Source organism: Eubalaena glacialis, chromosome 5 (genome assembly GCF_028564815.1).
Source record: "Eubalaena glacialis isolate mEubGla1 chromosome 5, mEubGla1.1.hap2.+ XY, whole genome shotgun sequence".
NCBI lineage: Eukaryota > Metazoa > Chordata > Mammalia > Artiodactyla > Balaenidae > Eubalaena > Eubalaena glacialis.
Window position 1 is genome coordinate 90,126,435 of NC_083720.1, and position 26,930 is coordinate 90,153,364.

General features: G+C 37.7%; 1 protein-coding gene across 5 annotated transcripts in view; it reads left to right on the plus strand.

Annotated features, from left to right (window-relative positions):
* Nucleotides 1-26,930, plus strand: part of RUFY3 (RUN and FYVE domain containing 3) — an 83,115-nt gene that overhangs the window by 7,837 nt on the left and 48,348 nt on the right. For 2 of the 5 annotated variants that reach the window (XM_061192355.1, XM_061192357.1), the window contains exon 2: nucleotides 8,152-8,339. The exons of the other annotated variants lie outside the window; for them this stretch is intronic. In XM_061192355.1, the coding sequence (XP_061048338.1) occupies nucleotides 8,162-8,339 (178 nt within the window). In that variant the 5' untranslated portion in view covers nucleotides 8,152-8,161. The remainder of the gene's footprint in view (nucleotides 1-8,151; nucleotides 8,340-26,930) is intronic. 5 annotated transcript variants of the gene reach the window in all.

The window sequence follows — 26,930 nt, forward strand, 5'->3', positions numbered from 1 at the left end:
TGATGATGAGAGTTTAGCCAAAGTAACTGGATGAAACAATGATAATTCCTTATTGGCTAATATTTTTGAAAATTCCTTAAATAATTAAACAAGTTGCATAAAAGATGTGCTGCTTCTCTATCATTACACAATAAGTAACCTGTAGCCATCATAAATAAAAGTAGAATCCCATTTTAATGAACTTTGCAGAACATCACAACTGTTACATTTCTACACAAACCTTATTAACATTATAATGTCTTCCTACAGTGCAAAGTGGCTCAAGTATGAGCTTTAAAATTTATTTTGGGAAGTTAGTAGTATACCATAAGCATAAAGAATTGGTTTGAAATTACGTGAAAAGAAATGCTTTTAGAGTTACAAAAGCAGTGGTACTTGAGAGGGTACCTATCAATACTGTCATGCCCTCTACTGTAGCTATGTTTGAATAATTGTGAGAAGTTCATAGTCTTCCTAAAACATAACAGATCAGGAATCGAGGGCTGCTGGGCCAAGATGATATTCCTCTTTGCACAACCCATCTTAGTGAGTGTCTGGTTCTAGACTTGCTCCATATGGAATGGACATGACACTCAGCACGTGTCAGAGGGAGTGGCCTGGATGGTGGGGCAGAGGTGGGAAAGTCTGAAACCTCATGATCCGTCAGGAAAGGAGAGATTAGCAGACTGTGACAGCAAAAGGCATGTAGAAAGCGGGAGAAATTGTTTCAGCATATTGCCTTTAAGAATATGGTTTTTCTCTCTACTTTTAGAATCTGTTTACGGACTGTCCACAGACATTTATCTGCTTCCCCTGCCTTTTTTATGAACTTAGGAAATCTGGTCACCTGTTTTGAAGGCTTGGTAAAATTCTGACCCCTCTCTCCTCTTCCTTTCTCAAGTCCCAAGTGATGCCCCAGCATACCCTTTACTCAGATCGCCTTTTTTACTTTCCTCTACCTTAGTCCCTTGAACATTCATCCTTACTGACTTTCATTTCATGTGATTGATAGGGTTTTTGGGTTTTTTTTGGGTTTTTGCTTTTTTTCCCAGTACTCTCGAAGGCAGAATCACATATTAAAATGATGATAATAGCTGCCATTTACTGACTGCTTACTTTGTGTAAAGTGCCATGTTGAGCATTTTACTTTCATTACTTCATCTAACTCTGAAGTAGTTAATGTGAGTATCGCCATTTTGTCAGTGAAGAGACAGGCGCAGAAACAAGCACTCAGCTTGTAAGTGATGGACCTAGGATTGACTGCGGGCATTCTGGCTTGAGTCCACATCCTAGGATTGACTGCGGGCATTCTGGCTTGAGTCCACATCCTAGGATTGACTGCGGGCATTCTGGCTTAAGTCCACGTGCTCTCAGCCTCCTTCACCACCTCCCATAACTGGAATCACATCCTAAACTGGAGGCTCCTCTTTAGGCAGCAGTAGCCCTCTAGTTCCTTGTTCTACCCAATAAAGCCCTATTTGCTAAAAACGAATAAACGTGAAATTCACAAGCCACCAGTGTGATAGAGAAAATAGTTAGGTATGTAAGCCACACTGAATAGCCATGTGTGTGACAGGGATTTAGGAATTTCTTAAACACCTATAATTTCCTGTTTCTTGTCTATTGCCTTGTTCTTTCTTCATATCCATAGTGGCTAGACATAATAGGTGCTTTATACATGTTAAATCATTGAATCTGTTGTGTGTAAATGAATAAAGCCTGTGTTAGAATGACATGTTTGTTGGGGCATAAATATAGCTTGATTTTCTAGAACTTGGGGGTTTTCATGGTTGAAGTGAAACAGGAGGGTGGAAATATATCATTGCAAGCATATAGAGTGCTTTAGAGTTACATATCTATACCAACAAGTATCTATGGAGTATCTGGTATTTGGTAGGTATTATTTTAAGCAGGTGTGTAATGGTGTGTAAAACAGGCAGAGTTCTTCTCATGGAGCCTGTGATCTTTGTGAAGCTAGTTATTTAGTTCCATTTTTATAGCTGAATAAATTGAGACAGGAGGAGGATAAGTTTCCCAAGATTGTCTACTAAGTAGTTGGTAGCTTTACATCTGTAAATTATTACCTACTGCCACATAGCCATGAGATCCATTTTAGTTATTAAGGTAGGAGTTATTTTCAGTCTTATGCTGGTTAATTTTACAAGAAAAATATTATGCAATGTAATAGTCCTGGTGGTGTTTTTAGCAATCATAACTCAGCTTCTCAGGTATACTCATAGTATATATTATCTTCCTTGGAATATCTACAAAGTAATACTGAGCCGGCCAAGTGTATGAACCTAAACTTGTAGCAATCTCAACATTAGGGGTAGATATAATAGATCTTTGTGTGGGAGAGGGAAGGGAGTGAGAGGGAGGACTGGAGCGTGTGACAAAGTCATGATCTTTCAATTGAATAATCTTATAATCTAGCAGAAACATCTGGACTTGCCCAGATGGCATCATGATGATAATTCATCAAGGGAACCCTTTTGTGCTAACAGCAACTAGTGAAATTGGGGGTAGGGGATGAGACTTTTCTTCTTAAATTGTAAAACCGTGACCCAGAAAGCCTTGGGAAACAGAACTTGTGAGCTTTACAAACTGATGTAGTTGCACAAGTTGACAAATTTTAAGAACCACTATTGTGTGCAGAATAGGAACTAAGTAATAGGAGGAGTCAGCTAACTGTAAAAGAAGTAAGTGAAGTGGTCTCTTACCCTCAAACCTGTTGAAGAAGAATTGGCATACCTACCAGAAATCTATTTCTGAAAAGTATCTAAATAATATCATTTAAAACGGAAAAATTAGAGATAACCCAAATGCTCACCAGCATGAAAATAGATCAAAACTTGTTTATACATACGATGGACTATTACCTTGTAACACAGCAGCCCAAAGGATAAAATACAAGCTACACACTGCAATGTGGATAAGTCTTAGAAAATGCAGTTTTGAGTGAAAGGCTTAGGTTATATACAGTATGAAACCCTTTTCGCTACAGTTAAAAAAAAAAAAAACTGAAGCTAAAATATTATTTAGGCATCCGTGTATTTGTAATAATATTTTTTAAATAAGACAGTGATTTACACAAAATTCAGAAGTAGCTGCCTCAAAAGGGGAGGCAGGGATTCAGAACAGAGAAGGAGCATATAAATGTAAGACACTGGTCTGTTTCTCCAGTTGGGCAATGGTTTCATGGGTATCGGTGATTTTTTTTTAAGAATTAAAATTAGGCATCGAAGTTTGTTATTTAAAGAAGTTCTGAAATGAGTCATTTTAGAAAATAGTTCCCCCCCACTTCATTTATCTTTTAACACTTCTAAATGTATCAGGTGTTCTTAATATGTCCACCTGGATAAGTAAATGTGGCGGGAACTCGGTAAGATGGTTTTTTCAATGGTACAGTTAAGCAAGTGACATCCTTCACGATAGTCAGGAAGAATTTGGTTTACCCTTCGCCAGCACAAGCAGAAAGATACATGCTGAATTCTCAGCTTCTCAGAAAATGCCCACTTGGGAATTCCCTGGCGTTCAATGGTTAGGATGCGGCACTTTCACTGCTGGGACCTGGGTTTGATCCCTGGTCAGCGAGCTAAGATCCTGCAAGCCTTGCTGCTCGGCCAAAAAAAAAAAAAGAAAAAAGAAAGAAAAGAAAATGCCCACTTATTAAAAACGTAAACTAGATGTATAAGGGTGACTAAGTGGAATATACGGTTTGTGAAACATTAAGGTGTAAAGTATGAAAGCGGTTAAAATTTTTCTCTGCTTCAAATCTTAACTTTGTTGAAATAACTGTTTAGGAAATTTCAAGAGGACCTTGCCTGTGTTACTTTGTTTTTGCTTTTGTTTTGTTTTCTTTTATTTTCCCTGAGTAAAATTTAATCCTTGGGGTGGAGTGCTGAAGCTGCAAAGTATAGAAGAAAATAATGGACTTCAGGGGCATTCTAGAAGCAGCTGGGGATCCCGGATCTGCCACTTGCTAATCGTGTTATCTTGGCCCAGTTATGTGGCTCAACTTTGGTTTCCTTGAATTTAAAGAGGGAATATCAATACCTACTTTGCAGGAGTCTTTTTTTTTTTTTTTTTTTTTTGCTGCATTGGGTCTTCGTTGCTGTGCACAGGCTTTCTCTAGTTGCGGCGAGCAGGGACTACTCTTCGTTGCGGTGCACGGGTTTCTCATTGCGGTGGCTTCTACTGTTGCGGAGCAAGGGCTCTAGGCGCGCGGGCTTCAGTAGTTGTGGCTCGCGGGATCCAGACCGCAGGCTCAGTAGTTGTGGTGCACGGGCTTAGTTGCTCTGTGGCATGTGGGATCTTCCCGGACCAGGGCTCGAACCCGTGTCCCCTGCATTGGCAGATGGATTCTTAACCACTGCGCCACCAGGAAAGTCCTAACTTTGCAGGATTCTTGTGAGGATTTGATATGATATTTACAAAGCACCTAACAGAAAATAAAAATTCAATAAATGTTAGCTACCTTAAGTAGTAATAATTTTTCCACATCGTATAACAGGGACATTGGGTGTGACAAATCAGTCTTTGTCTTATAATAGTAGCTGAGTAAGTATACTTTAAAGGAATGTAACTACTAACTTTGAAAAGTGAATCTCATTTGCTTTGAATCAACCGTAATGTGGAAAATTCATGCTGGGTAAGCAGTTAGAACATAGTATTGTTCAGATCATTATCTTGGATTTGAACTTCACATAGCCTTGTTAATTCGGTGTTAGGGCCACAAACTGTACCCCAGACCTCCTCACAACTCTTTTACAAATATATGCTGTTATTCTCAAGTGGAATCAAATGAGAAGATAGTTCAATACAGCTTATAATTAGTGTGTTTATGAGAAAAGATTATGAGAAAAAAGTTCAAGGTTTGTATGTCTTACTGATGACTTAATATTGCCTTTATATTCTAAGCTAATATGTTTACATAGTAAAGACCCAAATGTAAAAAACATTACCAAACAATATTTAAAATTATTTTTATTAGTCCTCTATTTAGTGCGTGTTTTCATAGTAAATTCATTGCTTATGAACAGAACAATGAGTAACTGTCATGTTGAAGACTCAAGAGTGTTTACCTGCAAACAGATATAACTGGGTAAAAGTACAGGTTTTCCTGCCCACCCACAGTTCTTATTTCTGAAATAACTGCTAATACCTCCTCAAACTGATAGGTATGGGAAACTCAAGGGTAACCAGTGCAGACAGGTTTTTCTCTCCTTGGCAAAAGTTTTAGTTGCTTTGGGCTTCCTTCCTTGTGTCGTCTACCTGGAGAGAAGGACCTTTGGAAGGAATGTTAATCAAGTTTCTGTGCTTATTGACCTAGATGTTCTTGTTGTGCTGGTACATTGTAATCAATCCAGATCTCCTGTTCAGGGTTAAGTAAATGCTTATTGTTTGGTTGGTGGGAAGATTGTCCATCATGGTTTGTGACAGGCTGAATTCGGATGTTGCTGGACACAGGAAATCCCAGAGCATTCAGATTAATTCACGTATTCACAGTTCTATATTTTAAGAATGTATCAGTGACCTAGAGTCTTGATGTCATATGTACAGACAGCCAGGGCTCTTTGGTATTGTGGTTGCAGGAACTATTCAGTGTAATTTTAAAGATTTTAATGACTGCTTAACTGTGTTTTGAAGTATTACATGGCTTAAAGTGAAACTATAAACTATCCCCCTTTAAGTTTTAATCTATAAAGATGTCTGGCTAGAAAGGAATTGCATTGTAATTAAATGTGAATGTGTTAAATAAAGACTTATATTCAGTATTTGGATATGTAAACTCTGCTTCCTTGAAGAAGTGATCTTGTCTTACTGCTGCATGCCCAGTGCCTGGCACATGGAGTACTCTCAGTGAATATTTACTGAATCAATGAATAGCTCTGGTCCAGATGTAGAATAATGTTGGAAGAGATTTAAATAGAAATGAATAAACCTAGTTGGAATATTTTATTTTCCTTAGTAACTTGCTGATTTTCTTCCTAATTATAAATAAGCATATACGATATGTATTCTTACATTGTACCAGATTGCCTTCCCTCTGACAATATGAAAATACCTGTTTACCTACAGAATCTGGTTCTTAGCATTTTTTCTTTGAGTTCAATCTCAGATTAGGATGGAAGCATTTATGAATTTTTTTGTATTTGCTGTAAACACTTTATTCCAGTATGGCTTTCCTTTTCATTTACTTTAAAAAAAATTTGTTTTATTGAATTATAGTTATTTACAACGTTGTGTTAGTTTCAGGTGTACAGCAAAGTGATTCAGTTATTTATATATATATATAAAACACTTGTGCTTCCCTGGTGGCGCAGTGGTTAAGAATCCACCTGCCAATGCAAGGGACACAGGTTCGAGCCCTGGTCCGGGAAGATCCCACATGCCACAGAGCAACTAAGCCCGTGCACCACAACTACTGAAGCCCGCGCACCTAGAGCCTGTGCTCTGCAACAAGAGAAGCCACCGCAATGAGAAGCCCGTGCACTGCAACGAAGAGTAGCCCCTGCTCGCCGCAACTAGAGAAAGCCCGTGCACAGCAACGAAGACCCAATGCAGCCAAAAATAAATAAATAAATATTTTAAAAAATTTATGAAATTTTAATAATACTCAAGGAGAAATTTTTCTTTCAGTTTTTAGATATTCCTCTGATAAGAAATCCTAGAATACAATTAATCATCTTGGGACATATTTCTTGAAGTTTTGTGCTCCTCCTAAAAACCAGACCGTTAAGTAAAAACAAACAAAAAACAAACAAACAAAAACTTGTTTTCAATCGTCCAAAACGTTTTCAAAGAAAATCTTTGTCATCCCTTATCTCCTTGTTATTTATGTAGCTCAGAAAGCAAGTACCTAACTTCTTGTTACCAAGGCATAGAGGTCTCATTGGATAGTATAGATATGGGATGAGTGGGTAAACTGGTTGATTGGTTTAAGAGAACTGGATAATGTGCCCTTAGCATGTTCCAGGATGGGAGAATTTTTAAGATACTAGAAACTAATCTAATGCAGAAACTTGGTGAATACAGCAATATCAAAAGGGGGAGGGGAAAATTGCCATTAATCAGGAAGGATTTTACTTTTTTCACTTCAAGTTTTTTTTTCTTGCACTTCTGTCCTATCTAAAAAGTTAGGTCTTTGTACTTTGGAGAAGGAAATTATGAATGCCTGAGAGTATGATATTTAAATGGAAAATCTGTTTTAGTTTTTCTTAAAACACCACCTTTAGCAGAGCAAAGAATTTTGATAGCTAAGTATATAAGGAAAAAAGAGGTGAATTATGTGCTTGTTAAAGTAATCTACCTCTTTTACCATCTTTGCTGTGCAGTATTACCCAGTATCAATTGTCTTCCTGTTATCCAGCCCTTTTATCCCACAGAGAGGGGAATTGATGAGGATATGTGCATTGTGTTATGTCTGATCACAGTTTGACTAGCATAGTCTGGAAGTGGGTTGTGCAGGATGAGAGCTAGCAGCCTAATTGCTCTCCCTGCATCAGCAGCATCTATAAAGCATCCTGGGAATTGCTCGCCCTACGTTCAGAGCAGCTGGTCACATGAGCCTGAATTTTCAGTTCAGTTCATTAGTCAGCCATTTTGGTCAACACCCTGCTTACTGCGCACGACCAATCCTATCAGAACTCAGCATCCCAGCTCCTCTGAGCAGATCCTGGAAGTGATTTCTGCAGTTCAGGATTTTTTTTAAGCTAAATCGAAAATATTGGTTTATTTTTTGTTCCTTTTTTTTTTCTTTTGTACTTTTTTTTTCCTGCACAGAGAAGGAGGATTTTTCACTTACTCATACAGAGGCCAGTTTTTCAAAGCCAGCTAAGGTAGCATCGGCTGTGCAGGATTTCAAGCCTCTGGCTCAGCTGAAAAAGAAGGAGGTAGGGAAGGGAAGATAACAAGAGAGAAGCTGGAAGAAGACAAGCATCATCTTATTTTGCTAGGTGGTAGGAGCTGTCTATGAGAAGAGATAGTGCAGAATTGTTTATCTTGAACAGTTGGTTCTTAAACCATAAGGTGTGTTTTTTTTTAACCTCCCCCACCCCGTTTCTTGAGAGCTTTGTTGCAGAGCTTTGGATTTGGGGTTTTTGTTGAGGAGGCTTTATTTATTTTTGTGGGGTGCGTGTGTGTGTGTGTGTGTGTGTGTTGTGGTCCCAGCTGAGTCATCATGTCGGCTCTGACGCCTCCCACCGATATGCCGACCCCAACCACTGACAAGATCACACAGGCTGCTATGGAGACCATCTACCTTTGCAAATTCCGAGTGTCTATGGATGGAGAATGGCTCTGCCTGCGAGAGCTGGATGACATCTCACTTACACCTGACCCAGAGCCTACCCACGAAGGTATGGTCAGAACCCATCCACTAGTATCTCACCAGCATCCCCATTGTTACTCGGGCTGGGAGGGTCAGGGAGAGGCAGGAAGAACCCATGCTGTAAACTATTAACAAGTCTGAAAACCTTTCATCCTTACCTACCACCAGCTCCCCTTCTCTACTTTACTGGGAAAAATAATTTTTCCCTGCCCCCTGAGGTATCCTTTCAAAAGATGCTGGTGCTTGTTTAGAGTTCTTTGTCTTGAAGCCTCTAAAAAGAACGTTTGAGGTCACTTAACCAACAATGAAAAAGCTATTAATTCTGATTAGATGCTAAAATATTATAGAAATTGTAGTGATTCTTAATAAAGATAAAAAAGCATGACCATAATTATAGGGTTGTACATGATATAGTTGAAACGCTCATGAAGGGTATCCTATCATCAGGATATAATGTTAAACAGGCTATGATATCTAGAAAATATTTGGTCAAACATTTTTTTTCTTTAATAATATAGATTATAAGGTTAGATGAGAAAGCAGTTTTACATTCAGTGCTTATTTGATGAATAGGGTGTCTTAAAAAAGCACAATGCCTTAAAAAAGCATGATTGATAAGGTAATTCCTTCCCATGGAACCTATTGGCCATTGCTTTTTATAAGTTATGTGTGGTATCTATGATGACCCATTTGAAATTTCCACTGTCAGTACCTTTGAGACCTTGTGGTTCTTGACTTGTGACTTTCTCCCAGAACCTTTTCTAAATTGTGAGAGCGTTTCATCTTCTACCCCTAAATTCTCTTAATACAGTAAGGAAGAGAATTAACATGAGTCATAATTTGAGTCAAATTGTTTTGTATTTTTATGTAGTGACCTCTTAGCTAGTGTTTATTCTCTACCCTTAAAATAATGAAGACAGAAATGCTCACGTATGAGAATAAATTCTTCATAAAATCTGCCTTATGTTTAGACATACTGCAGGATAGAGGGCACAAGGTGAATTGCACTTAGCAATTGGGTTAGGAAAAGTGATTCCTTTCCCTTGACCTAGCGTCATCGCAATCTTATCATGACTCAGATTTCACCCTTTGTGTCTGAAAAGGATTTTATTTTCCCAGTTAGACACTTTTAGAGAGGGTTAACATCACAACACAAAGCAGTCATTTGGGTGTGTCTTTAAGGGCAACGTTTAAGTAGTTTTTAAGGCCCTTTGCATCTTTTAACAATTCGTTTGTCAGCTGGACAGCTTCCTTTGGCTCTAAGTTTCAGAATGTGCACAGGGGTTAGAAGACGTCAGCTAGAACTGCATACAATGCCAGTACTGTTCAGAACAGCATCCAAAGCTTTAAAAATCTTTAGAGAAGAAAAGTACATTTTTAGAAGGCTACCAAGAAGTCTTTTAGCAAATGCCTCAGTTTGCATATTTTGTTTTAAAAAATATTCATTTTGAAAGTCATGCAATATCAAATATTCCCTTAATTATAAAATTTAGTGTGTCAGTGTCTCAAAATAACTTTTAACAAATTTAATAATTTGAATACATATATGTTTTTTGAGCAAGATTCCTGTGAGTGAGCAAAAGTGAGCTGTTTGGTTCACATAAGCATTTGTAGTGGTGCTGTTTGAATTCAATATGGAGAAATCTGTGATGGAAAATGGATGAGGGCCGCAACCTAAGCTTAAGTGGCACATCCTTAGATTAAGGGAAACAGACAAATAGGAAGTTCTCAACACCTTAGAATCAACTATGGAGGGTGTGGAGGAAAATAGAGAAATGCTAACAAATGAATTTTGGAATTCTGCCTTAAATTGGGTAAAAGAAGCAACAATTTCAAATGATTAGCACTAGAAGTAATGAAAGTCCAGACCCAGGAAAACATCTATAGGTTTCGTGATCTAGGAAACCAGGTAAATAAAATACAGGGATTTTATTTCCTTGCTCCACTGGCTAACTCTGGGTGTCTAAACAGTCATTTGAACCAAGGAAATGTCTGCTTTAATATTGATGCTAGTGACAATTGTTAAGTTTAATTTAGCTACTAACCTTTAGGTGGTGATCACCAGGCCAGCGATAATGGGAATCTTACTGTGTTGACAAAATGGAGCACCTGGTGCCCAGGCACAGGAGTATTCAGAGAATACTTCAGACATCTGACCACGCAAATCCTGCATTGGGGCCCTCTGACTCCCACAAGAGAAAACGGGCAAAAGCATAATGTATCCTCTTAAGAGGATAATATAGACTAACTTTGAGGCCTCAGCACTACAAGCATGGCGGTTTCCAACTTTTGTTTTCTGAAAACAGAGTTCCTTCCTTCACTGTGCTGTCCAAAGTGTAAGCCTGGACCTAGAATTTCTGCCTAGCTTAACTCATAAATACGTGGGAATAAAAACTCACTTAATTATTTCAGTGCTTATTGGTGGTCAAGGAGGTGATCTTTCTCTCATTTCTTTTAATACGCTTTTTTTTGAAAAACCTGGAGCAAATCTCCAAATCTTTAATTGTAAGGAGAAGGTTCAGCAAAGGCTTCATCCAGTAAGTGACACTTGGGCTGGGCTCAACCTTGTGTGATCACTAGACGATCACCAGGCTGACACCGTGGCGGGTAGAGGTTGGAGGGGACGTTTCAGACAGTACATAGCGAACTGGCCAAGCTCGGGTATAGCAAGTAGTTAGGGGTGGTACCTACCAGATAGTGGGTTAGGAGGATTAAACGAGATAATTAATGTAAAGTGCCCTATAAATTTAGTTATTTGTGTAATAGTTACTCATGGAGCAGTGGTTTGAGCTGCAACAGTTTAAGCCCCATTCTTCTTTTTTTTTTTTTTTTTGATTTATTTATTTATGGCTGTGTTGGGTCTTCGTTTCTGTGCAAGGGCTTTCTCTAGTTGCGGCAAGCGGGGGCCACTCTTCATTGCGGTGCGCGGGCCTCTCACTGTCGCGGCCTCTCTTGTTGTGGAGCACAGGCTCCAGACGCGCGCAGGCTCAGTAATTGTGGCTCACGGGCCCAGTTGCTCCGTGGCATGTGGGGTCTTCCCAGACCAGGGCTCGAACCCGTGTCCCCTGCATTGGCAGGCAGATTCTCAACCACTGCGCCACCAGGGAAGCCCAAGCCCCATTCTTAAATCTATTGCCATTTTAGTGTGTATTTCTGTTTTTACATCTAACCTTCTGGAGTAGTCTAAACTAGTTGTTTACCAGACAGACTAAAGGTTAGTAGCTTAAATTCATATAAACGAGAAAATAATCGGTTAAAGATAAAACGCAGTTATCAAGAAATACTTGTTTTCCTATTAACCTTCTTTTAAAGAAGAGGAATCTGGCATTGAGAGGTGAAACACAGATGATCGGTTTAGTACAGTAAAATATACCATTTGGTTATAAAGACAACTATAAGCTTTGAATTATTTTTTTAACTTAGAAAATATCCGTCTCAAATACAGATAATAAGAGGCAGACTATGAAGAAATGATACATCGAGCAGACACACTGAGGAGAGAATCTCTGCTCAAGTCTTTGATTTTAGTGTTAATATAGAGAACTGTATGTGATGGCCGACTTCAGACATGCTGTTACTACGTACCTCTGCCGTTCTCCCCTGGTAGTTGCATTTTGCTTTAGTGTTCATTTAGAGTATCTGGCACTTATACTGTAATGTATAAAGAGATAGCTTATATGTAACATCTGTGAGTGTAGTAATGATACTGCACCACATGCAAGGAGTGTGTTTTGGTCTGTCAGTTGGTCAGAAATATTTATTGGGCATCCCTTGATGCAAAGTCCAGTTCTAGAGACTAAGAAATAGGTGTTCCTTGCCCTCAATGAATTCACAGTCAAGGAAAAGAGATGAAACAAAGATGTCAGAGGCTGCTGTAAAGCAAGTGTGAACTACTTAGTTGCTAAAGGACAATCCTGTTCCTTAGGAACTGGACATGGAATTCAAAGCCAGATAACACTTAGAGTGACCACACTTCCCAAAGGACAGTATGGCTGTAGATTTGGGATCAGGTTTTTCCATTCATTAGGGAATACGCTACTGATATAATAAGCAAGGAAAAATCCCCTGAAGATGAAATGGAAAATGTTTGTTATCCGGTGACTGTGGAAAGTGTCTGGTGCTGAGATAACTCCATTGACATTTACTAACGTACTTTTACTCATTAATATCACTGCACACTAGTAAAACCCCATCCTGCCTGGGACCTGCATATGTTTTAATGAAAAAAGTGCATGTCCCAGTGGGCATTTTGTCAGGGGAAGCCAAATGGCTGTTTACCAAGAAACTTCATAGCATGAATTCACTACAGTCTAGTGCAGGGCTTCTAAATCTGGGAACCATGATTCAAAAAAGTGTATATAAAATTTTACATCTGTGCTTTTTTTCTTTCTAGGGGAAAAATCCTTAGGGTCTGTTAGAACCCCCAAAGAAAAAAAGCAGTGTTTAAAAAACACACAGTTTTTATCATAAGATCAGAACCTCGGCCCTTCATTCAATGTACATTTAAGTACCCCACCTATAATTTATGCTCCACACTATGCTAGGTCCTGAGGTACAGCACAGTGAATAAGCCCGCTCCTCCGTATTTTCTGAGCTTATTGACAAGTGGGAGGTAGGGTAGTTCAACAAGTAAAATGGCAATCACTGCAGTGCCATGGTACAGAGCCAATGTATGAAATATATATGTATGAAATTATATAAACCAGATTTAAGGCATCTGGCTATTGTAGTTTTCTGCTATGATTAAACAAATAGTGCTGTATGTCTTAGGCCATAAAAGAGGGATATATGTGCTCCGTTCCACAACAGAAGCTTAATTTTGTCTTTCATTTTAGTTTCCGCAACTACCAGGATCTAATTATGTCACATCCAGATTCCTACACCTACTTTTAGCTTTTCTCCAAACCATTTCTCTTCCTATACTGATTCATTCTTTACAAAATTGCCAAATGAGTCTTCAAGAAAGTAAACTTTTCATTCTTGTACAAGAGCCTGTTTCAGGAAACCTTTATATTGAATGTAGAATATTCCTGAAAAGGTGGTAGTGGTGGTGGTGGTGTAGCAAGAAAAGATACTATGTTTTATTGAGCAGCTACTTTGTGCCAGGAACTGTTTCCTCTAAGTAATATATATGCATTATCTCATTTAATCCTTACAAAAACCCTTTGAGCCTAGGTACTGTTATCCCCATTTTACAAATGGACAGATTCAGAGATGTAGTAAGTGTTGGAGCCTCCATCCAACCCACATGCAGCTCACCTACACCACAATTCAGTGAGTGTACGTCCAACAATAGACCTGCGTGTCATAAAGAACATCTTCCTCCCAGTCTCTGGTGACATATTTCCAGTAGTTTTGTACACAATTGAACGTGGCATTGACCAGCTTATGTCCAGTGAGCATCCAAATGAGGCCAAAAGCATGCCAATTGGGGCAGGCTTGGTGATTGCCGTCAATTAAATTGGATACCTTAGCATTTTATCCACTTGGGTTTTTTTTTTTTCCTCTTTCCACCCGTTTTTATAAAGCCCATAAAAATATTTACATAGTTGTGCAGATGCTGCGAAACAGTAAAAATGGCACACTGCTGAAACTGACCTGGTGGGCAGGCAGCACCTCTACGTGCTAAATTTAAAACGCTTCTCAAGTAGATGTGCAAAATGACGTGGAAAGCTGTTTGTGGTAGCAGTAATGTTCATGATTATGGATTGTCTGAAACAGTAACGACGTTGAATCCTTATTCTTTAGCTAACTATTCCCATGCCCTTCTTTTGGGTAATTTTACTTATCACATGTTTTTTCAAACTCCTTTTCAATGCTTACCTATTTCAACCAGGCTGTGATTCTGCACTTTGCCAAAACCCTGATTATTCTTGTTGTTATACTATTCCCGCTTTAGATTCTCCGTGCTGACATTAAATTAGGAAAGGGTTCATCAGTGAACCTTCTCTAACAAGTCCAATATCCTTCATCTCCTGAATCGTTGGATACTGTCTGTGTCACTTGACTGAATGCACTTGAAATCATTCTCCAGTGATTTATTTTAACCTATGTGATTCATACTTTATGAGATTATACAGAAAGTTCTTTAGGGTAAAACTTTTCTTTTGCATCCTTCAGAAGGCCTTATATTACTGTGTACTGTTTATTGTAGCTATCTAACACACTTTAGGTGAACTCATTAATGCCTCATAAGCCCAGAAAATAATCACTTTTAAAAGAAAAGATTATGAAAAGATTATTGGAATACCTTCCCTCCATTACACATAACTTATGGTTTCTGGGTATTTTAAATTTTTAAAAATCATTTATCTCATATTATAGACTCACTGTATCTTATTTCAAAAATGGAAGTTTAGTACAACAAATAATTTGTTGTTGTTGTTTAAAATATCTATGAATAATATTCAGTGCTGATGAAAGTGTGGGAAGGCTCAGATAGGGCTCTGCTAGTAGGATATATATTGGTACAGCCTTTTTGGAAATCACTTTATCGGTGTGAATCAGGAGCCTTGAAAAATTAAGTTCCAGTGGTTTTACCAGATATCTATCCTAAGGAAATAATCAGAGATAAAGGCAAAATATATAGGTATATATATTTATCACTGTATTATGATTTATAGTAGCAAAACTTTAAATGCAACTTAAATAACCTAACAGGAAAATTGTTCGATAAATTGTAGAACATCAATACAACAAACACTAATGGTGTTGTGGAAGAATATTTAATGGCAGAGGGTATTTTTTAAAATATAGTAAGTTTTAAAAGCTGTCTCCCAAGCCACATATACACTGTGGTCACAGCTTTTTTTTTTTTTTTTTTTTGGCTGCATTGGGTCTTAGTTGCCACAATTTGATTTAAATATAGGTACACGTACACACAAGTAAAAGGAAATGTACCAAAAATGTAAAAAAGTGGTTTTCTCTGGATAGTGGAACTACAGATGATTTTTATAGTCTTCATACTTCATTATGTCTTCCAAATATTCTACAAGAGGATATATTACTATAATCAGGAAACAATGTTATTTTTTTCTTTAAAGAAAAAAGCTTAATGAAAACTGTAGATGTGCAATCATCCATCTTTCTAACTCAGAGTTAAGTACCTTCCATGACAGAGTTTCCCACATCCATGAATAGGCGAAATAGCCTAAAAGTGGAGCTACTCCTTTAGATTCAATTTCCACTATAATTTTTTAATATTCCTAGTAAACATTTTGAGTTTTTCCAGGTCACAGGTCAGGGTTTATTTTTTGGCATGCTTTGTTTTCAGAGCTGTCTAAATGCTGCATGCAGTGCACAAGGGTGACCCACAGCATTTAGACTTAGGTGCATTTAGTACAGCATTTGATTTATTCCTTTCCTGTGTTCAGAAAATAAAACCTGAGTTGTTAGGATTCCCTGTTTTACAGAATCGTGTTGTTCTTTGATTTCGCTCTCGCACTCCTCCTTTTGTAATCTGCCCTCAGTGAGACTATTGGAATATCTGTTGCCACCAACCCGGTTAGCCTCATAGTCAGATTCTCTGAGTTGTGATTATGTGTGCACAAGGCAGTCTTTGTGAACTTCTCAAAGTGAAGAGGTTATAGCTTTTACTACCGTCTCAGAAGCCTACCAGACAAAGTTCTTCGGACAAGAACTTGTTGTTCTGCTCTGGGAATAGTCTGGCTAGTCACCCTTACAAGGTAAGTTTTACCCACTTGCCTCTGAGATTTTATAAAATCCTAAATCTGGGAGAGAAGTATCAGCAGAGTTCCATTTGCACCTCAATCTGTAATGAAACCATAGAAGAGCTACATGTTTCCACTGAGCTGACTGTAATGTGGTCTCCCTAAAATCAGCTTTCTCCTTCTGATTTCAGGTCTGCTTTCAGTTTCTCCCCAACTCCCTAGTACTCCTGTCACTGGAGTCCGCTTTAGTGCCCTGTCATTAATCACAGTGCCTTACTACTGTCTTTCCTCTCTATTGGGGAGCTTTTTCTGGACCGTTTTTGAACAGAGCTTTTACTTTAATTTGTGACTTTCTTAGTGTAGCTCACATTAACTCTTCTTTGGGTTATCAGCGCCTAGTGCCAGAAGGTTATGTGTCCTAAGCTAATCACGGACATCTTTATCATTTTCCAGAGGTAAATGCTGTACCAGATTAGATAACTAATACTCAGTGATGGATCTCAGATTGGAATTCAAGCTGTTGGATTCCCAAGCCTGGGTACCTGTGAGACCTGGCTAGGAAGAGAGCAAGGCTGTCATTTGAGAGCACCCACAGTATTCTCTGCGCTTCAGTGTGGTTCTGTATTATTTGGGGTTTGTTGGTTGTGCCCCTTTTTTGGGACGGTGGAGAGGATAATGGGGCATGATTTTCCCTTGCGGTTGTTCCAGCCCCACTGGGACTGCTACGAAGTACTTTTGAGTACAGGGAAGTAAATACTAAAATTCATTCCCTTGCAATTTTTTGTATTTGAACTTTGCCAGAGAACAAATAGATGAATTTGATGAGCTTAGAAACACATGTGTAGAGGGACAGTGAAACATACTTATTGTCAAATGACCCCTAAGTATTTATTTTTCATCATAATTAAATTTTCCCCAATAAAAAAATATTATATCAGCATATTGAAAATAATGGGGTTCTCTTAGAAAAATATATTTAGAATTATTATATATATATGAATTTTAGTGAAAACAACTTTATTTTTCTAGTTATAAAAATAATATATTCACATTTAAGAGTCACAGAATACAGACAAGTAAAAAAATATAAAACAGTAGAATTCACCTAAAATTCTAGCACCTATCAGTAACCACTGGTAAGGTTTAGCAACCTGATTCTCTTTTTTAATGTATACACATGTGGTTCGTTTACAGACTCGCACCATTTTATGCATGTAAGGTCATCCCATACCTGTCTTGTGTGACCTGCCGTTTTTCTCTCCACTTCAGTAAATAGAAATCTCTACTGCCTCATTTAATGTCTTCACTTGTTTAGATGTGCCATAATTTCTTTACTCCCTTATTACAGATATTTAGGTTATTTCTAAATTAGGCTACCCCAAACAGTTTTGGTACATCATTATGTTTATAATTTGAACACTTTTCACTTGAACAATTTCATTTTTAGAAGTGGAATTTCTGGGTCAAATAGTAATGTATTTTACTTTTTTAATACACATTTCCAAGCTGCAATAAACATTAAAAAAATTTTTTTAATGCCGTGGTGTCATGAATTTTCATATTGGCTGCCTCTTTGCAACTCATTTTTATCTTTCGCCAGTGCAGTTGGTTGTGGTTTCCCACACTGTATTAAAATCTGAACTTTCAAAGGAAACAGTTGTGGGTTTTTAGGACAGTTGATTCAGCAGCTGCAAACTGCATGATAATGTTTTATCTTTTTTTTTTTGGGGGGGGTGGTTTCTTTGAGCTAGTGACAATGTCCTAGCAGAAGAGAATGAGTTTTACTGTTGATTGTACAGTGAGAAATTTCACACTTCTCTAAGATTGCTATAGTTTACTTTCTGCAATGAAAAGGCTGCTGGAATTTCTTTTTTCTTTCTCCAAGAGCTGTAAAACTTAGGGTATGTATGAGATGTACTCTGTCTTATCTGAGAATTTCACAGTGTCCTCTTCTATGGGCAGCAGCTACCCAGTTGAGGTCCAGTTAGTCAGAGACGTTATTTTCTGCCATTGCAGCCATTCAGGCAAGAGGGCAAAGGGTCTCCTGATGCAGTGGAGGCCCCTTTTTTTCATCCCCTCACTCCCCGTCAGGCCCTGTGTCACCTAGCTGCTCACCTGACTTAGGAATCTGTTTTATCTTCTTTCATCTAATACCAGTCCCTTTTTACCTTGCGTCATAGTTACGTAGTTCTCCTCAAGGGCAGTGTCTGTGGATATTTCATCTTTGTCTCTTCTGTACAGATTAACTGTCCTAACTGCCTTAGTAAAGCCCTTTGCTCCCCGTCCGTGCTCAGTAAATATTAAACGGCTCAAATGTTGATAACTGTATTGGAAAAACCTACATTCCTCCTCTTGTGTCTCTCTTTTACTTTCACACAGAACACTTCACTTCTGACACTTCTTGTCACCAAAAGTGTGTGATTTTTCCCAATACCAAGCAATTCTGTGACACCAGTTGGGTGTCCCACAATTTAACTCCTTTCTGACTCTGCCTACCTGGAGATAACATCAGATCCCACAGATCAAAGGCTTAGACCCTCAAGACTGTTCCCTCCCACCCCACAACTGTACACTTCAGCTGCCAAATGCAAGTTGTAGGTCCCCAGGTCACCCCCCACTTCTCTCTGGCTGGGCTACAAATCGCAGGTTCCCATGACCTCCTCTCTCTTGAATTCAGTTATTTGCTAAACAGCTCACAGAACTCAGGGAAACACTTAACTTACGTTTGCCAGTTTATTAGAGGATATGATAAAGGAAACAGATGTACAGCCAGATGAAGGGATACGTAGGGTGAGGTCTGGGAGGGCCCAGAGCGCAGGAGCTTCTGTCCCTGTGTAGTTGGAATGCATCACCCTCCCGGTGTGTGAATGTGTTCACCAACCTGAAAGCTTTCGAACCCCGTACTATTGGGATTTTAAGGAGGCTTCCTCACGTGGATAAGACCAATTATTAACTCCATTTCCAGCCCCTCTCGTCTCTTCAGACAGGTGGGGGAGTGGTGCTGATAATTCCAAGCTTCTAATTATGGGAACCAGATCCCATTCAGGAGACCACCCAGAGTCACCTCATTAGAACAAAAGATGATCCTAGTGTTCTTGTCACTTAGGAATTTATAAGGTTTCAGGAGACCTCTGTCAGGGACTGGGCATGAAAACCAAATATATATTTCTTATTATAAATCACAGTATCACAGTAACTTAATACTACTTTTTCCAGGACCATTTGTATTTCTTTGCTGATATTTTTGTTTTTTTTACTATACTTTGGGGAGAAGATAGACCTTGGCCTAAATTACTGGTTTATTATAACAGTACCTCTTAGCATTTTTTTAAGTTAGCTTGACAGTTCCTCTGCTAATATTTATTATTAGGTTACCAACCTAATTATATTATTGTTTAACAGTGTCTCAGCTGCTAAATTTGTCCTTGGTCTACTTACATTGACTTATGTTCTTTCCCTGTGTTTAGTAGTTAGTTTTGTTTTGTTTTGCTTTTTTCCCAATCCCATTCCCTCTATTTCCTTTGAATAATTATGGCAAATATACTTAGAGGACTCCAGTTTGTAGCCAAATCAAAATACAGGGCACATATTGGTTTCTTATAAATGTAAAGTTGACATTGAGTACCTGTGATTTGCTAAGTACTTTAAATTAATTAACATTTATTTTCACAACAGTCCTTCAGAGTTATTTGTGATCAGTGGTTGGGGCTTCAGGAAGGCTCTCCCCTCAAGAAACTCTCAAGAAACTCTAGTAAAATTTTAAAAAGTAACACTCTAAATCAAAGACACCTAGCCTCAAGGAGACAGTGTAACTTGGTTACTTTTGTCTCTAAACTTGACCACAACTCCCTTGTCTATAGTAATAATACTCCTGAAGAGAGAACATATCAAGAAGAAGAGAGATCTCACAAGCCTGGGTACATAAACAATGGAGAGGCACTTTGAGTCTATTCCAGTGCTTCTCAGGAGGGATGGAGCTTCAGCTCTCCCTCATGGAGAGAAAAAAGAAGTAGCTATGCAGGGTCCAATGTCAAAGCTAGGCCCTCTTTTACCAGACCACACTGCATCATCATTGAGTCACCACATACCGTAAGAACAACTATTTTACAGTACCACCTAATTAAATATTTCCAGAGCTAAGTAAATTAGTCTCCACGTTTAGCCAGGAAATGGTTCAGTGAACCTCAAATAACCTATGTGTCCTAATTCAGGGCCTTTGTATAGTTCCAGCCTGGCTCTTATCTCTTGACTTTAAAAGATGTCTTTGTTCATATGCATCTGAAAAATAAGATGATAAAGTCTGTTAGGAGCAGCATTTTTAACCATTTAACCCAAGCGTTTAGAGTGGAGTGGTGGTCCTGACGTTGCATTGGTCTCATGCCACCACACCCTGTGGCAGTCCACTTGGCATTTATAAGGTATGCACTCCTTTCCTTGTGAGTCAGTGTTTTGAGTGAACTGAGGCTGTCTGTTTAGCCAGAGTAACTTTGGAAGCTCCCCTTTACCATTCACTTTAATATTTATAGTGCACATCTGGCACAATTCTGATTGCTACAGCTCTGACTTATGCATTATCTAGAGCAAAATTTTAATCCAGACCTATCTTTTGTATCAACCAGCAAGGCTTTAGATTATGCTTCTTTGCAATTTGTGAATATGTATTACGATACAAATTAAAGGTAATATAGTTTTTTAGACCAGGCAAAACATGCTGAAGGCAACAAAGTATTATCCCTAGAAAAAGGAAATGTTCTGGGAAAGAGACAAGAGTTGGTCATGCTGCCACCCACCTCTTTGATTCATGTATTAGATACTTTTGCTTTTATTGTTGTTGTTTTAATAATTTGAACATATTCCAGAGGGCACAATTTTTAAAAATCTTTTATAAATCCTTCTTTGGGGGTTATAAAAGAGCATTATGGTATCCATTCTTTATTACAATAAAATTGTGAGCATGCCAAGGTAAAGTGGGTAACAACTTTAAAAGGAGAAAACATACCGTTTACCTTTCTGGGGAGGAGGGCTCTTTTAAATTGATTCCATCACTCTGACACTCATAATTTTATATTTTGTTTTAGAAACAAAACAAAATATGTCCGGTTGGAACAGAAAAGTGCTCTAGATGGCCCATGCCAAGGGGAAAATCAGAGAGATCCCTTGTACCCACACCCATTTCCACCTAGAAATTCACTTTCCTGAGCTCTTCTTTGCACAAATCTTGGAGTTTCTTTATATTTTGCTTTAATAGAGTAGACTTTTATTAGGTGACAAATGTAGTTTTTAGTTAAAGAAATGAAGAATAAAATAGGAAGTCACCTTACGGATTTTCACAAGGTCACATGGCAAGTCTGTATGGCAAACTAACATGATCGTTAAAAGAATATTCTTATGAATCTATAATCCTACATAATATAAATCTGTAGCATATTATATTTTCAGAGGATTATACTTGAAAATCATATATGCAAATATATATATATGATGTATTTTAACACAAATTCATTGTAAAATAATAATATTGTGCTTTTTCTGTATGAGATACTTTCTAAGTGTTCTAGACATAAATCCAAAAAAAAGCTCTTAAAACCAAAAGCATTTTTCATAAATTTGCCTGAACTCATTTGATGCTAAAACATGACCTGAATTTACTTAAGGCTATTTATAGTCTTTATCCTATTTAATTTGAATATCCATATGTTTCCTGCAGAAATACTAATGTGCTTGCTGGTGAAGTGCTGTCTCAGGCCCTTCTGGTTCTGCATGTTGGCCTCAGTATATGCCATTTTACCTTTCTAAAAAAAATAAAATTCTGCATTTCGGAATACATTTGGCCAGAAAATATACAGATAAAAGATTTTGGACCTGTGTTTACTCTTTTACTCCTTGCAGCAGGGCTGTAAGATAGGTACTCCTCTTGTCCATGGTTTATAGATGAGGAAACTGACGGAGGAAAAACAGATGAAGTACCTGGACCAAGGTCATACAGCCAGTAAGGGGCGGAGCTGGGACGTGAGCCCGCGCGTTCCAGCGCTTGAGTCTGTTCTTTGAACTGTCATGTTCTCCTACCTCTGTTTATAAAGTGCCTTGCTTGGGATGTTGACAGAAGTTAGGAATTTAATCCTAGTTCTCTGAGCTGTACTCCTGTGCTTGATTTTCTAAGTCATTAATTTCTAAACTTTTGAATTGGGGAACGGTACGAGTGTAATAGGGTATAGGTACTTGCATTCTTTTTATATTACTTTTTATATTGCCTGTCTTTGTGTCTGACCTAACCAATAATCGTTATATATGTAGTTTTCAAAAAAGTTCCATTTTAATCACATATCACCTTACTAGATCCCCATCTGCTTCCCTGTTTTCTGAATTTAAATTTAAATTTTAACTTTTTATATATTTGTGGGCTTTTTTGCACGTCTTTACAGGATAACTGAACCTATATTTGAAACTAGAATGAACGTTTACAGTCCGCTTGAAAATCACTAGGCCACGTGAGAACCAAAGTTGACCAGTTTAATTACAGTGATAATTTAATGAACTAGTGAGTAGGACAAATGATAAATTCTTTTTTCTGGATCATTACTCTAAGTTATTGCTTCAGATCCTATGCTGGCTTCCATGATAAATTTTTCAAGAAAGAGGGCTTATCATGGGCAAAGTATTCTTTGCCCATTTTCTCATTTCTGTTATGCTTCATCCTCTGAGAACTTACCTTTATTTGTTGCATATTTACACATATAAAATTCACGTGATTTTGTGAGTTTAATTATGAATATTGCAGTTGTGTATAATACCATGGTTTCAGAGTTACTGAAGGATGAACCTAATCCATTTTTTAAAAAATTTCTATAGGTTCTCAAAATTCATTTCAGAACAGATAATGATCTTACAGCTTTAAGACACTATTAGAAGACACTATAATAAAGTATCTATTATATTTGTAATCTTGACATCTGTGTCCTTTTGTCTCACATGGAATATTCTGTATACAAGAACATTGAGTTTATAGTAAGAGGGGAGAGAGAGTACTATACTTTTAACTGAATAAACATCTGTCTTTATTGAATTATAAGTGATTTATCTTCAAAACAGCAACTTGTCCTTTATTTTTGTTTGGGGGAAGGAGAGCTGTTGGGGTGGAAGGCTCAGGAAAGGTATTTAGGTTGTTCTTTGGTTGTTTTAGAAAAAGTCACTAGTTTTGCATCATGATATTTGGCCTGAGTCTAAAAAACATTCCACATGTTTTTTTAGCTTCACTGAAGGGATCAAAAGAAATACTGAATGAGGTCCCTGTTGTGTACACTAGAATACAGAGTCTCATCTTGATTTTCAATGGGAAAAAAAATCTGTTATTTATGGGATATACAGATCCCATAGAAGATCTGTGAAATTAGAAGCCTTGAAATTATTAATCTTAGCTTTGAGACCTATTTAATAGTCATAGTTGATATTTCTGCTCGGTTAGTGTCACATTCCTCTTTGGGTACGTTCCCAGCGCTTTTCACCGCTAATCTCTGAGTTAAGCCCAAAGAGTTCTAGGCATCTCCCTTTCAGTTATCCCTTTTGAAACCTTGTTTTTAATAACACTTTTCTTTCTTGGCTTGCATGACATTTTATCTTTCTTTTCCTTTCTTTTTGCTGTTTGCAAAGACTCTTGGGAGGATTTGACAGATTTGGTGGAGCAAATGCGCGATGATACAGAAGGTGCGTGCCACACCAACATCTTTCAGTTTTCTTTTTCTTTTTCTTTCTTTTTTTTTTAATCTTCTAACCACCTTTTGATTGTTTCCATAAGAGGAAGTGTCCGCTTTAGGTTTTATTTCCCATGACTGTAACTGGAGCAGTAAGCATATTCGCCAGATTTTCCATGCGGGTACTTCGTACAGGATTAGGTTTTCAGAGTCTTGCATTGAAAAATCTTTATCTTTCTGGTTCCAAGTAAAGTAGGATTAATATATGTTTATGCTGTTCCTTTAAGATAATAATATGTTCAAAGGGGACTTTATTTCACGATTATATCGTTTTTCTATGGCTGTTTTTTCATTTGTTAGGAAGATGTAAATTTTTTTATCATTCATGAAAATAAATATATATATATGTGTGTGTGTATTACCATGAACAAGCAGTTTAAAAACAAACAGATCCCAGGAACTTCAAGTATTTGGTCTGGAATGTTGCTCTGATTTGTAGATTTCCCATAACATTAAGTCATTTTGAGCTTGGTCGTGTAATAGCATTCCTTTCTGGTGGAATTACCTTGAAAAGTAGCACATATGTTCAAATGTACGAAGGTTCCCCAAACCAGTAATTATTGCTTCTGTAATTGGCACATAACTTTAGGGATCTCAAGGTGATTTACACATTTTATAATAAAGATAGAAAAATTGAAGTTTGGCTCCACTTTATCATTTTACGTTCTCCCACTTTGGCTGGGCACCTACAAGTCCCCCAGCTTCAGTGTACACTCTCCTAGCACACGCACACCCACCACTCTGTCCACACTGGCCTTTTCACTGACTGCATGAGCTGACCTCAGCCTCCTCTCCTGCCTTGTTCCTGTAACATCCCACCCAGAGCATTTACTTCCCTTCTCCCTCCCCCTGTGCCCCTACATCCCCATTTAGTCTAGATGAGAGTTCTGTGAAGCGCTCCCTGACAGCTTTGGCCCAGTTCATGTCTCCATTCATTCAAGTCCTGCAGAACTTGGAGCTTAAGGCTTTTTACTTGCTCTCTGATTCTTGTGTGTTCACATTCCTAGTTAAAGTGTAAAATCCTTGAGAGCAGAGATTGTCTTAAACTTCTTGGTATTCGGATCAGACTTAGGACAGTATTGTCCTCCGTAGATTTGGTCACACCAGACAAAAAACTAAGGCAGTTTTCTCTCTCCAGTGATGCCCAATAGCACTTTGCTTTGAATACGTAAATTATCCTGAGTTTCATCTCATTTCCTATAGTCAAACTATCTTTTTATTCCATCTTTGATTCTACTTTTAATGTAATTAGTTACATGTATTTTGATGAAAAGGCAGATCAGTATTGTCTAGTTGATTGACAGTTCATAGACAAGAAAAAAAGAGGACAGTGTTGATTCATTCAGTGAGTACTGACGTTAGATGCCATTATCATTATTATATTATTATTATTATTATTATTTACCAGGCACTAGATAGGTTTAAGGTTTTGATTCCTTTAATAGACTACGTACTAAAGAAAAATGCTGCATATAGGCCAACAAATCTGTGCCCTTCTTAGAAACTTCTTTCCTATGACTTAGCCCTGGCAAAATTCTGTTTCTTTAATACAAGGTACTACTGCAAGAATCAAGCCTACTATAAGAGTCAGCCTCCTCCTTTTCATTTCTTTTTGCTGGAATTTTTGTGAATGATTGTCATAGGTAAAATCAAAAAGGGAAAAACCCAGAAGATGTGTGAATTTTTTTTATTATAGTATAGTTGAATTACAGTGTTGTATTAATTACTGCTGTACAGCATAGTGACTCACTTATACACTTATATACATTCTTTTTCATATTCTTTCCCGTTATGGTTAATCACAGGATATTGAACATAGTTCCCTGTGCTGTACGGTAGGCCCTTGTTGTTTATCCATTCTATATATACCCGTTTGCATCTGCTAATCCCAAACTCCCACTCCATTCCTCCCCACCCCTCCTCCCCGTTGGCAACCACCAGACTGTTCTCTATGTCCCTGATTCTGTTTCTGTTTCATAGACAGGTTCATTTGTGTCATATTTTAGATTCCACATATAAGTGATATCATGTGGTATTTGTCTTTCTCGCTCTGACTTACTTCACTTAGTATGATAATCTCTAGTTACATCCATGTTGCTGCAAATGGCATTATTTTGTTCTTTTTTATGGCTGAATAGTATTCCATTGTATATATGCACCACATCTTCTTTATCCATTCATCTGTTGATGGACATTTAGGTTGTTTCCATGTCTTGGCTATTGTAAATAGTGCTGCTATGAACATAGGGGTGCATGTAAGAATGTAAATTGTGTTACTTTGATGATCTTAGTAGATTACCAGTAAAATGGTATATGGTAATGTTGGCCAAGAACTTATTTACAGAAAAGTCTTTCTGGAATATAGCTTAAAAAAAGAAAATCAGAAGGGGAAGGAAGGGGGAAGGAAAATGGCTTTTACTTGTTAACTTTTTTTGAGTCATTTCATCCTTGTCTTTTTCATACAATTTTCTACATCTCTTCTCACTTCAGTTATATGAAATGCTAGAATTTTACTGTTTACATAACTTAGAGTTTTTGTAAGTGAATACTTGTAACAAGAATGAACATGAGTTATGGAGTATTATCCACATGTAATACCCAGAGCAGCTCAGGGTCTGGGGAGGAGCCTGCAGTCAGAACCGGAGAAAGCTGCTGATGTATGTAGGCTCAGATCTTGTCAGGAGACCTTCACTGCTGAGCTGCTTTAATTCTGTTCCTTATCTGTTGTTATGGATGTGTTATAAGAGGTGGCTTTTTAATAGGAAAAGTGCTAACACTGGCTTCCAGCCTTCTGAAAATCTGCTTTTTAAAATAACAAACTCTAGGAGGTCACAGATTTGAACTGTTAGCTTTGGGGTTTGGTTTTTCTTTTATTTTGTTTTGATTTTGGCAAGATTGAAGGTTTTTCTGGTGAACTGATTTCTTACAGTGGTGGTTGGTTTTATAGTCAATGTGTCTGTAACTCCCGTCTGGTAGAATATGAAATGTCTTCTTAAGGTGGAATCGTGTCATGCTTATAACATTGATCAATTATCTCACATCTCATCTCATTATATGCTATAAATTTGGGTCTAAAAGCTTTGAAACTCACTGGAAAATTATGAAGATTAAATGAAATAATAAAAGCACATGGTTTACTACCTTTAGTTTCTCAATAAATATTGAATTCCCATCTGTACTTACTACAAACCTTTTTTAAAC